At 36.4% G+C, this 13,844-nt stretch overlaps 1 protein-coding gene across 1 annotated transcript in view; it reads right to left on the reverse strand.

Annotated features, from left to right (window-relative positions):
* The window catches only part of Pxdnl (peroxidasin like), a 471,071-nt gene that overhangs the window by 98,457 nt on the left and 358,770 nt on the right, over nucleotides 1–13,844 (reverse strand). Inside the window, exons 15-16 of the mRNA XM_058573993.1 lie at nucleotides 2,965–3,073; nucleotides 685–842 (exon numbers count right to left, since the gene is read on the reverse strand). Of these exons, the coding sequence (XP_058429976.1) occupies nucleotides 685–842; nucleotides 2,965–3,073 (267 nt within the window). The remainder of the gene's footprint in view (nucleotides 1–684; nucleotides 843–2,964; nucleotides 3,074–13,844) is intronic.

Genomic DNA, 13,844 nt, shown 5'->3' on the forward strand with positions numbered 1-13,844 from the left:
TGATTGCTCAGAAGACCCAGGGGTTGAGGCATGAACACAAATGGACCTTTTGCCCCGTGTCCCATTTATTTTCTGAAGAAAGTAGAGAACGGATAGTCCTATATGAGTTGCTGCTACACTCAATGCAAATAGTGTACAGCCAAGTATCATGTTCATTTGTTTCATTTTAAAGAGAAACACTTGGAAAATCTGAAAGCATTTTATACTACCTCATTTGACATTTACAAAGTAGGTGTCTGTTTTGTAAAAAAAAATACAAGAGAACTTTAAAATAGAAAAAAAGGGGGGGTGTGATATCAAAGTTACAAATGATGGAAGCAATTTTAGATAAATTTACGGAATGATTTAGGTAATCACCATAATAAGTGAAAGGAACTAAAATATTTCTCTAAATAAAATGTAATATCATTTGGATTTGAAAAGTTCACACCAAATGGTTCCCCTATATTTGTCCAATATAAATAATTGGCAAACGTCGAGACAAGTTTGCATATGTATTTATCATCCTTACTTTTGAATTATAGTTCTCATGAGGAACATCTGCATTTACTTAAAGTGGTAAGTAAATTAATTTTGAAGTCATACGATGTTCTGGAGAGGAAAGTTCACATTCATTGCCAAAGTGATGTCCAGTTGTGCTGTGCTGTGGAGAGTATGCTTAGAACAGACGGGTTCCACACTGACCTCTGCCTTCCAGATCAACAGTCAGCCCCTGCTTCACACGGTCCCGGATCAGCTGCAGTGTGTGCTCAAAAATTTCCCCTGCTCTTGCTGTCTCCACAGTAAATGGGTCACTTGGGTAACGAAATTGAGCCAGCAGATCACTGGGAGTGTGAGGTTTTCTGCAAATGACAAAACACATGTCTCTTTGGAAGGCAAAACTATAGACTTTGTGATGCTCCCATAGGCTGGGCACTTAAGAAGATTTTTGCCAAATTTAAAGAAGAATAAAATATCCACCACTAGAATATGAACTTTGCAGGCTAGCTGTAGATTATTTTTCTTTTTTAACCACTGAATCCTAAGTGCTGGTTACAGTGCTGAGCTCAATAACTATATTTTAAATAAATTAATGATTTAAACAATATCTCTTGATAAAAAGCAACATCTGTGGTGGTAGTAATAAACGTAAGAAGTCCATGTGTGAGTTCCAGGGTACTCAATAAACCTTTTGAAACAGTGAACCACGTTCTCAGTTTTTGGATCTTGGTAATTGCTGTCTTCTCCTTCCCCAAATGTAACTGTCTGAAAGTTCCCCCTTGCCTTTAGAATCCTGCTCAGGCATCACTCTGTTGGTACAGTCTCCCTAATGGCTCTGACAAGCTATCAATCCATCTTCTCTATTACTTCTGTATCCCTTCAGATATTTGTTATGTACTCAGCAAGATGTACTTAAATTGCTGACATGTTGTCTTCCCTACTAAAGAAAGAACTGGGTTAGGGATGAAATGGTGCCTGTTATGATTCTGATCTTAAATGTCGCTGAAACCCTCACGTGTTGAAGGCTTGATCCCCACCTAATGACACTACTGGGAAGTGGTAGACATTTTAGGAAGTGGTGCCTAATGGGAGGAAGTTAGGTCATTGAGGTATGACCTTGAAGGGTGTACTGGGACCCTTTCCTCTTTCTCTTTCATTTCCCAGCCATCATGAGGTAAGCAGATTTTCTTTACTATGTGCACCCACCAGTGATACTCAGCTTTTCCACAGGCCTAAAATGACAGGGTCAAGCAACCATGGAATGAAACCATAAGCCAAAATAAACCTTTTCTCCTTTTATTTCGGTATTCTCTCGTAATGACAGAAAGCTCACCCACACAATGCCCTATTCATCTTTGTATCCCAAGTATCAAGCCTGCTGACCAGCATACAATAGTGGTTTATGCACATTTGAAGAAATGAAATAAATTAAAAGTGCAATTAAAGTTTCCCTAAGATTACAAAGCAAACTGTTTTAGAGATTTGGTCAACCAAGGCACATCTCATCCTCTGCTGTCTTGAATCATAACAACTTGAGATCATAGAATAATAGTAATGATACTAATAACTCACTTTAATTAAGCACTCTGTGTGTACCAGGTAATGTTGAAGCATTTTATCTGTATTTTTTCAGTACTCCTACTGAAGCACACAAGCAAGCACACTCCTACAGCAGATCCTATTGACTTCACAATTTTACAGGCAAAAAACGTGAGATACAAAGATGTCAGGTCACTTGCCCAAGATTACCCAGACACAAAGTAACAGATGAGGAATGATAATAGAAATATAAATGGGCAGGATGGCTTTCAAACAGGAGTCTGTGACCATAAGCCATATTGTTTGTGGATATGCAAGGAGTTTGAGTGGTACCTGATTAAGGGATTTTAAACTGTCCCTTTTTGATCAACAACTAAAAATACTGTATGTATACTATGATTATGAAAACAATACTCATTTTTTTTTCTTAAAAAATGTTAATGTATTAACCATATTTCAGTGTTGCTAACACAAAGTAATTTATGGGATTGAAAAGTTTCAGAAATCTAAACTCTTTCCAGTTCAATTAAAATGAAGCAAAATGCCAATTTTCTTAACCAAGTTTTTACCTGTGGGGTACCAGCATCTGACTGAGTGTGTTCATCTTGAAAATCACTCTCAATCCACAGGCCATAGGAGCAGTGGTCTGGTATTATCTAGTGAATGCAGACATACCAGATTTTTTTGTCTTGACATCTTTTGTCAGACTGTTAGAATGGATCTGTGGCATAAATTAATGCCATTTTTACTCCATGGGAAAAATTTCCTTCTCTTGGAGTCTGAATCAAAAATTGATGGCTAGAACAGAGGGTGGCACATACACAAGAACTAAAAGCATTCTGGCAATCTTACACATCCTACCTGTTATAATATACGGAAATTATAAAAACCGGGTAGAACAGAAATGAAAACAATTTTTGCAATCAAAATAATATTAATTCTTACTGTGAAAACAAATGTCTTCGTGTGGAGTTAATTGCACTGTCAACCCTCTGTACAGCGTCAAGAATAGATGATTCAACAAAGTCATCGCCAGCTTGTTTAACCTGTATTGCTTTGAAAATCAATTCCATGATTAAAAAGATCAAACAGACCTTGAAGTTAGGAATGATATGCTATAAATGGCATTACATTTTTGAAATGAAAACTTTTAAGCCAATAAAAACGGTATACAATATCTATAGGATAATGTTCATTGCAGAGAAGTAGGTGATTATCCTTGAAGAAAAGTCTCCACTAACAATAACAATGTTATTCAGGAAATTAAAGCATTCCAAAATACAGTAAAGCTGTGTGAAATATTTTCTTTTTTTACAACATCAATTCAAATGGGATCCACGCTTGCTAGCAATTTGTCATCTTAGGGAAGGTCTGAAACAGCTATCTCTTCAACCACCTTGCTTTAATGTTAAACATTAAAACAAAGTACATAGCATCAAATCCCCATAGAGGTTTCTTAAAGCAAGTACTGAACTCTTCAGTAAAAATAATCCTTGCTGTTTCTACAGTTCGCCAACATGTGAGAATTCTGAAAAAGCTGAATACCACAAAGGAAGTTGTTCACTTAGAGTTGAACATATTGAATCTTCTGTCAATGATGGTTTAAGAGGCTTATCTTAAAGGAATAAGTACTAAATGAAAATGATTATGAAGATTTAACTCATATAAGAGAAATAATCTAGCAAATCCATAATATTTAGTTCATTTTTGAAATATTAAAAGTAAAATAAAAATTTAAATGATACAATTAAAGCAACTTTTTAACACTGTTAAATATTGACATCCAAAGTAAAGATACTTCAAAACTTGAGTTTGAAAATGATATCATCAAGGGAAAATAAGAGATGAAAAGTTTAAATAGTAATATAAAGGTATATATTCTACATATTAGCAAAAGGAATGTATAATACAGTAACTAATATAAGCCTAAACTCAAGTTTGTACTATAATATGAAAGTATTGCATGTGTCTATCTCTCTATACATGTGTGTATTATACATATTTAGGCTCATATATTTTGAAAGGAATGAGTCTATAAGCATTCTACTTCTGCATGTAAGAAAAGTCTTGTATTTTGACTATGTATACACACTAGATTGATTTAGTTGTCTTAAGAAGACTACTAACACAAAACTACTTTAAGAAAAAAAATGCCAGTGATACAGAGATATTATAAAGGAGGACAATCAAATCAAGCATTCTGCTGAAAGCCATTCTTGGTGAACTAGATTATGTGCAGTGGCTATGAGCAGATGGCTATACTGTGAGTCCAATTCTGACATTTTGGGATTACCACAATATTGAGAATCTAGATAGTCACCATTGTCTTTTCTAAGTCTGGAAAAAAAAAAGAAGAAATTAACCCTGGACCAACAATGTATGAGGTAAAGACAAATGGAAAAAAAAGAGAGAGAGAAAGAGAGAAAGACAAGAACTGGTTAGCTCAATGACATGAAATTAAACATTTCTTTTAGAAGAAAAACATGAACAAATAAAATTAAACAAAGGACACAATGGTTGATAGTATTTGTAAAGTCTAAATCTAACACAGAATTAATATTCCATTTCATACAAGGAAATCTTATAGTACACTAAGAAAAAAAAGTACATACAAGCAAGTTATAAAAGAGGAAAGCCCCAAAAGTTAAGGATATACTATATGTAAACATAAAAATTAACTTTAAAGTGTCAATTAATTAACATTTTATTCTTACACTAGAAAAAAATTTTAGAACTTGTTAGCACTGCATTTTGACAGGAGCGTGTACATAGAAATCCTCAGGCTACTGGTGATTCTGTAGAACAGACACCTCTATTTTAGAGATTTTATTGAGACTTTTTTTGTTTGTAATTAGTAAAACTTATCTGTGCATACACCCTTTCCTACACCAATTCCAGGCCCAAACATATGTCCAGAGAAATTATAATTCAAATCTATAAGGGTCGTTATGAGAACGTTCATTGCAACTTTGCATGGAAGGAATTTAGGAAAATATATTGTACAGCTACAGAAATGTGGGCAAGAAGAATGTAGTGGGTATATGATAGGGAATATTACATGAAATATCACGGTTCACTTTGAATTCACTGTATGTAGACACCAATGAGTGCCAAAAAGAATGCTTAATGTAAGCTAATGTAAACTATAACATATATCTCCATAATTGATTGAGTTAAAATATGCAGTAGTTAAATGCTTTATGGTTGTTACCTATATAGTAGGCAGGATGGTGTAGGATACAGATATGAAAGGAAATGAGTGCATTTAATTAATTAATCAATTACAATAGTTATAAGAAAACTAAATATAATCTATATAGTTACATAAATCTGATTTTTTTAAAAAGCAAAAACAAGCTTATTCTATCATAAGTGAAACAAAAAAAAATATATGTTGACAAAGATTGGAGAAAAACAAAGTGTAAAACACTCTTGGTAGGACTATAAATTAGTACAGCCACACTGGAGAAAAATATGGAGATTTCTCAAAAAATAAATGGAACTACCATATGATCCAGTAATACCACTTCTGAATATAGATCCAGAGGAAATGAAATGAGCATATCAAAGAGATGACTGCATGCTAATGTTTATGGTTGCATTATTTGACAACAGCAAAGATATGAAGTTGACCTAGGTGCCCCCAACAGATTAATGGATTATTTTTAAATGTGGTATATACAGATAGTGGGGGCTGTAGCTGTAGCTCAGTGGCAGAGCACTTGCCTAGTATGTGTGCGGCACTGGGTTCAATCTTTAGCACCACATAAAAATAAATAAAATAAAGGCATTGTGTCCATCTACAATTACCAAAAAAAAATTTTTTTAAATAGATAGTGGGGTATTATTCTGCCATAAAAAATAAAATCCTGTCATTTGCAGTGAAAGAGATGCAACTGAAGGACATTATGTTTAAGTGAAATAAGCCAGTCACAAAAAGACAGGTACTGCATATTTTTTCTCTTATATGTGGAAGCTAAAAAAAAAATGTTGACAAAACAAAATAGTGATTACTAGAGTTTGAGAAGGGTCAAGGGGGTTGGGAGGAATGATTTGATCAGTGCATGCTGTATGTATGTATGGAAATTTCACACTTTACCCATTAACATGGACACTTAATATGTGTTAAAAATAATTAAACAAGCTTTAAAAAGAACAAGTCTACTTAATTGTGACTTTTACTTGTAAATAAAGCAACCAAGATCAATCAAATCAACCTCTGGTAGCATAGAGGCTGACTTGATTATATAATCAAGATTTTTTTTTTTCTCTTCATTTCCTTTTCAGTCCTTCCCTTTGAGAACTCAGGGTAGAAGTAGCATTAATTATATTATTATATGGTTTGGATCTGGAATGTCCTCCAAAGTCTCTCTCTGCTCCTCGCTGCCAAGGTAAAACAGCTTTCTTCAGCCATGCTGTTTTTGCCTCATTACATGCCTACAACAACGCAACCAGCTGACCATGAACCTTTCCTCCTCTAAGTTTTTTTTTTCCCCAAGCATTTTGTCACAGCAACAAAAAGCAGGCCAACATAGATGTGCTTCTATTCATGACAAGTATTATCTTTGGTACTCTGCAGCTGAGGATAAATACACTCCCAAAGGTATTCTTAGATTTGAAAGTAAGAAAAACTGTGCGCTGGGATTGAGTTTTCACATATGACATAGCAGTAGTGAGAAGACAAAACTGTTTACTGTAGCCAACAGAACTTGAGGAGATGACATATAAATTTCAGAAAAACATTATTTAACAATCTAAATTTTATTTGATTGTTAAGTTTGCTTTTATTCTATTTATAAAATCATTTTGCTATATAGTTGTATAAAATTTATAAGCATAAGGGATTATACAATGTTCATGTTCATCTCTTAACTCACCCATAAAGGGGAAATAATAAAATTTCCTCAGCATAAATTATGTACAGGGCTTAGGAGGTTATCAGTGTGAATATCATACTTCTAAAAGTTCTTCCCATACTACACATCCTAATGCAAATATAAGGTGCTTTAAAACCTGTAAAAAGAATCTATTTATTATCATGAGTTGATAATGTGTAATCCTATCATCTGTCAATTTGGTTAGTATTTCTCAATCTTAACAAAATACCAACTAATAAGTAGAATTAAAAAAATAACAATAAAGGTGACATAATATGTAACTATTATTATGTATTTATATTATGTATTATATATTATTATGAAATAATTAAATTCTTAAGTGCACAAATAGAAAAACACATCAAGTTGTTTGTTCATGATTCTTAAAAGTACATTAAATATGTATTATGTTCACACAAAAACATTCTTAGCAAAACACTTTCTCATTTTTATGTAATTTTAATTATGACTTTTTAAAACATCATATGGTAAACCCATTGAACCCTAAAACCATGTGTTTTTTAATTATTCATTTTATTTCAGTGTTTATTTAATTTGGTACAAATTAAAAAAATATATGTCCATAAATTTTCTCAAGAACAGCACTGTGTTATGCAAAGCAGTTTGTTGGGGCCACATTAGAATCAATCAATGCTGTTAGTATGTTAGTTGGCTCTGAAACGCCCTCAATTCAGGGCTTAAAAAAATGGAATGATCAGAAAATTTTGAGAACATTCTACATCATTTTATGAAAAATTTTGTGGTATATATGTGTATTAAGAATTGTAATGCAAAAAAAAGAGTACACGTATAATGGCATAATTTGGCGTGAGCATACTTTATATACAGAGTTACAAAAATTGTGCTGTATATGGGTAATAATGAATGTAATGCATTCCACTATTGTCATGTATTAAAAAAAAAAAGAAAAATTTTGGAAAGGTAGAGGGAGAATTGGATCATTTTTCTTTGTTAAATCTCAGGCTTAATGCACTTGAGGAAAAGACCTTGGTAGACGTATGAAATACATGTTTGAAGTTGTTAAATGAGCATCTAACTTTCGATCTTATCCTTGTAACCTCTGAGACTCTATCATCCCCACCGATGGTAAAATCAAATGGTAAAACTGAGTCCTTTCAGGAAAGGGGAGCTGGTCGCACAGTCACTCACTACTCTTGTATCCACACACCAAAAGCCTGGTTTGGGGTGATTTGGGGACTGAACCTAGAAGAGGGACAGCTTCTGCAGTCAAACTCAGTCAATCTCACTCCAAAATGCCTAGTTCTCAATAAAGGCCATTTTTTTTTTTTTTTACAATTGCCAGTGAGGTTTATAAGTACTTTTTATATTTTCCTTCTCCACTGGGGAGAAAACTAGCCAGGTAATGCAACTATCTTAACTAAAATATACCTTATCACACTTGATCTTCCTTCCCCTAAAAGAATAACCCCAATATTGTGAGGGCTGTCCTAGAAACCAGAGAGGTACTTGCACAGCACGTTAATTGATATTAATGTGAATCTACTGCCTGAGCAAAATCATTCTCTTTCAGCAGCCCTAACTGCGCTGCCCGTCACTGCATCGTTAAACATGCAGACAGGTTCACCACCTTGGAGATCTCCCCTGCAAAAGGAAAGGTACCATCTACTGATTTTTAATGTTTTTGTGTTTGGATTATGACTTTTATTTTGATTGTCTGTTTTCCTTATAATTTCTAAAAAAAAAAAAACTGTTCAAACACTACAACATTGAAAATCTGGAAATGCAACTTACTGCTGTTGAAATTTAATGCTAAAATTTTGAGAAACATGTGGCTAACCTGAGGATATAAATGTGCTTTCTTTATAGGCTTTCTATATAAAATATATAGAAAATGATTTTGGTTAAAAGTTTTATAAAATGTATGTGTATGGATACTAGCCAGATAATGGTGTTCACAGAAATATTTCCTCATCCATTGTAAAAGTTTGGACAGGAAAACAAGATTGTCGTGTACCTCTTAATTAATATGTGAACTAACAAGTAGAGTAAAATAGTAATTTTAAATGATTCAATTCTCAATTTCACTTCATTAACATGCTTGAATGCATATAGCTAGTATTTCTGATACCTGATAACTTTAAGTCCACTCTTTACTATGCAACACCTTCAGTGGCTTATAAAAAGAGAATTTCTCTACATAATGAAAAAAGTTGGGATTTAAGTATGAAATGGTCAGTGAATTAGTCATTCAGAGCTTTAAAAAATAACTATAATCCACAAAAATCAAAAAAGTTAATTAGTAAATAGCATTGGAATATAAGATAAAATGCCCAAAAATGGTAAATGTTATTTTATTGGTGATATCTTTATGAGTTATAAAGCTCATGTAATTAACTTTAAATTAACTTTATAGAAAGGGTTCCACAGACTAAAAGTCAACTAAGGTAACCTTAAATCCTTATTCAATTTAGTTCAACAATAAGTGACTGAATTAAGGATTTAATTGCAGTAGAAAATATCATAGGTAGGAAGACCAATTAGAGAGTGAAAACAAAAGTCTAAATTAGAAATGGTGATAGGATGGCCAGGAGTGGTGTCACATGCCTGTAATCCCAGTGGCTAGGAAACCTGAGGCAGGAGGATCACAAGTTCAAAGCCAACCTCAGTAACTTATCAAGGCCCTAAGCAGCTTAGAGAGACCCTGTCTCTAAATAAAAAATAAACTGGGCTGAGACTGGGATTCAGTAGTTAAGCACTCCTGGGTTCAACTTAAATACAAAAAATTGAAAGAAAGAAAGAGAAGAAATGGTGAGAGGAAGAGCTATTAAGGAAGAAACCATGCAAAGAAGAGAAGTAGAGCTGGGGAAGTAGCTCATGGTAAAGAGTTTACCTAGCATGCACAAGGCCCTGGGTTCAATCCCCACTGCAAAATTTAAAAAAAGAAAAAAGAAAGATGCAAATATTGGAAGGAAAAAGTGGAAGACATGGTAGCTGGGTTAAAGGACAGAAAGGAGAAGAAATCAGGAGGAGCTCCTCAGTCTTACTGCTCACACTAATGGTGACTAAAATTGATAATCAAGAGATGTGAAGAAAATGAGGGATGAAAGGAGAGGGAGGGACTGTGGGTCCATCAATAGAAAATGTACCATAGACAATTAAGGTACGAAAACCAAAATTTCAGAGATGACAGCATTGCTTAAATTTAAATTTATTTTTATATAATTTAGAACAGTTTGCATGTTATTTACTTGTGCTCCAAATTTTTCATTTAATAAACTCAGTTTAACCTTTGCATTTTTCACTAATAAATATTTTAATTAACATTTATTATATGAGTAAGAATTCTATTGTGTAGATATACTGTAAACTACCTCTTTATTACTATTGTACATTTTAGTCTACTTGAGAAACAGAAATAATGAATCAAAAAGGACTCGAGAAGTGACAATTCTACCTTTTTTAAAAAATAAGAAAATGAATCCCAGTTATGGGTGAAGAAGTGCCTGAGATCAGGAAAGTCTGATAACTTACTCCCACCATCTCACACTTTCAATGTTCAATATAAATGTCTTTGCTGTCAGTTTGACTAAGTATGTCATTATGCCGATTTAGAAAGGAGATGTTAAGGAAGGTGGCCGCTGCGTACGGGGGTTGCTGAAGTGCTGAGCGTGGTGCTCAAAGCAGCGGCTTTAATAGAGATTTCGCACAGTCTGTTAAAGCTCCTTTCACCGTTAATCTGTAGTGGACCACTTTGCCAAGGAGCAGGAAGAACAAAGAAATCGAAAAAGAGACGCTTGGCTGCTCAGAGCCGCGGGCGCTTTGCTCCCATCTGCTTCCTCTTTCACTTCGCTCCGGGCGGAGAAGCTGAATGTGCAATCAGCAGTGGATTGTAAGTACCCGAGGCAAAGAAAGCTCAGTGCGCCCCGCCTTTTTTTTTTTTTTTTTTTTTTTGAATATTTTTTATACAGGGAGAGTTTGTGGATTGGGATTGCTGGCGGGGCTGTGGTTTCTGTGCCGAAAATCCACTCCGCGGGAGCCGCCATTTGCTTTCTGTTTGCTGTCTTGATGGCTCCGTATACACTGTCCGGCAGCCGCACCTAGAGGTTGCAGCTGGGCTGCGTGCCGAGCCCTGTCCTCCGAAGGCTGGACTGCAGCCTCGAGCGTCTCTGTGGCCTGTTCGCCGCTGCACCTTCGGGCAGAGCCTGCTCTGGGGTCGTTCTGCACCCCCCTGCCAGGGGACCCGTGCTCCGGAGGAGGGGGACGGAGAGCCGCGGCGGCAGCCGCTTGGGCCCCTGGGGCCTGGCACCGGGCTGAAGAGCTGCGGAGGCCAGGGCGGCTCTGCTACGGGCGCAGACAAGCGCGGACGCTTGCCAGGGCGGCTCTGCTACGGTCGCAGACAAGCGCGGACGCTTGTCAGCGCGGCCCAGAGTTTCATTTCTAGAAATCTGGACTGGAAACAGAAGCAGCAGTTTGTATAATCCCAAGAACTTGCTTATACCAGGAAGCTGTAAGGGCAACATGAATATTACTGAGGAGATGTAACATGGTGGCAGGCGCAGAGAGATCAAGTCTCTGACATCTTCAACTGTGAGGGCATAGGGAGCCGTAAACTGTCTAAATGCTGTTTGCTCAGGATCACTAGGCAATGCTGAGCTGACGTGGATCTGGGGTGTACAGGCTGGGCCCCTCAGAACACACACACAGAGCCCGAATCGGAGGCAATTAAGCTCCGGTTCGCCTGCTTCGTGTGACTCAGCACTAACGATCCCGCTGAAATAATTGGCCGGCCCTTAGGAACTTACAGAGGTAAAAGCCAACCGAGCCTTCATAGGCAGTGGCCACAGGACTGAAACGGGGATTGGGAGAGACAGTCAGGACCCACCCGTTGCATTGGTCATCCGGCAAAGGGAACAAACGGTCACCATTTGCATGGGATATCACCATGGCAGAGAAATGGCGTCATGGGCGGAGGAGATAACTGCAGTGAAACCAGCGCGACAGGTGTGTAATCCCCTAGCCATCTCTCTCCACACAGCGGGGGAAACCTTAAGGGCCACTCCCAGCTCTCCTGTGAACGCAATAACCAGACCGAGGGAACCAGGAGTGGCGCAGGACTCGCGGCGCGGAACTCCCGGCTACCGCTCCCACCAGTGCTGACAACTGAGGTCTCTTGCACCAGCTACCGGGGGCGTGGCTACAGGAGGGCAAGCAAATTCGCTGGGGGATCTCAGCCCCAAGCTCTACAAACTTAGGGTCTGAGGGAGGCAAACAGGGAGAGTGAGCCCAGGTGTTCATGAAAACAGGGCTCCCAGGAGCAGCAGACCTGGCGTGTAGACAGTATTGTGGTGAGCGCCACAGGTGAGCACGGCCTGGCTTGAGGAAACACAAGACAAGGCCCTAGACACTCAGGATTGGAGACCCGCCCAGTCTAGGAGAAAGAGCTGCTGCACAGTGAATGGTTCCCACCTATTGACAGGAGAAGCTTGGCCCAGTGGGCACAGCTCCACCTACTGGAAGAGAAGTTAATAGAACTCTAGGACTGCATTTATTATTATTATTATTATCATTTTTTTTTCTTTTCTTTTTCTTTTTTTTTCTTTCTTCTTTTTCTTTCATTTTCAATTTTTATTTGTTGTTGTTCTTTAATTTTTTTTCAATGTTTCTATTTTTTTTAATTTTTTTAATTTTATTATTATTTTTTTTTAATTTTAATTTTCATTTTTTATTATCACTATTATTTTTGTTAAAATTTTTTTTTCCGTCTTTTCTTTCTTTCTTTATTATCTAATCTTTGTTATTCTTGTTTCTTTTGTCTTTTCATTTCTTTTCAATCTTCTTATTCCCCCTTCCTTGAATTCTACCTGCCTACTCTCATTCTCTTTAGTGACTTCTTCCCTTCCCTTCTAATATCTTTCCTCTCAAGCATCAAATAAATCTATAAGAGTAAACAGTAACTCAGCAGTCAAACAGAACAAGAAGTAACATGAGCAGCATAAAAAAGCAAGGAAGAAAAGGAGTACAAACAATGAAGGACAGCCTAAATATTCAGGAGGACCTAGAGTCAGCAGAAAAATGGTCATATAAAGAACTCAAGGAATACCTTAGACAGATGGAATGGAACCTTAAAGAAGATACGAGACAGCAAATCCAAACAGTGAAAGAACACTTTGAAAATGAATTACATAGACAGATAAAAGAAGAAGTTAAGCATCTTTATCAGGAGATTGAGATTATAAAAAAAAACCAAACAATAATTCTAGAAATGAAGGAAACGATAAACCAAATTAAAAACTCAATTGAGAGTATCACTAACAGAGTGGAGCAAGTAGAAGCCAGAACATCAGATAATGAAGACAAAATATATCATCTTGAAAAGAGCCTAGCCAACTCAGAAAGGCTGGTTAAAAACCACGAGAAAAACATCCAAGAGATATGGGATAACATAAAGAAACCAAACCTACGAGTCATCGGGATAGAAGAAGGTACAGAGATTCAAACCAAGGGAATGAGTAACCTGCTGAAAGAAATAATTACAGAAAACTTTCCAGAAATAAAAAAGGAAACGGATATACAAATTGTAGATGCATACAGGACACCGAGCACACAAAATCACAGTAGACCAACGCCAAGACACATTGTTATGAAGATATCCAATATACAGAACAAAGAGAAAATACTAAAAGCTACAAGAGAAAGGAGGCAGATTACATTCAGGGGTAAACCAATAAGGTTAACAACGGATTTTTCATCACAGACGCTGAAAGCGAGAAGATCCTGGAACAACGTATTTCAAACACTGAAAGACAATGGATGCCAACCAAGAATTCTGTATCCAGCAAAATTAAGCTTCAGGTACGATAACGAAATAAAAATCTTTCATGATAAACAAAAGCTAAAAGAATTTGCAGCCAGAAAACCAGCATTGCAAAGCATCTTGAGCAAAACACTACACGAGGAAGAAATGAA

This window comes from Marmota monax, unplaced genomic scaffold, assembly GCF_021218885.2.
Source record: "Marmota monax isolate L192 unplaced genomic scaffold, Marmota_monax_Labrador192_F-V1.1 WCK01_AAM20220418_F8-fsc00044, whole genome shotgun sequence".
Taxonomy (NCBI): Eukaryota; Metazoa; Chordata; class Mammalia; order Rodentia; family Sciuridae; genus Marmota; species Marmota monax.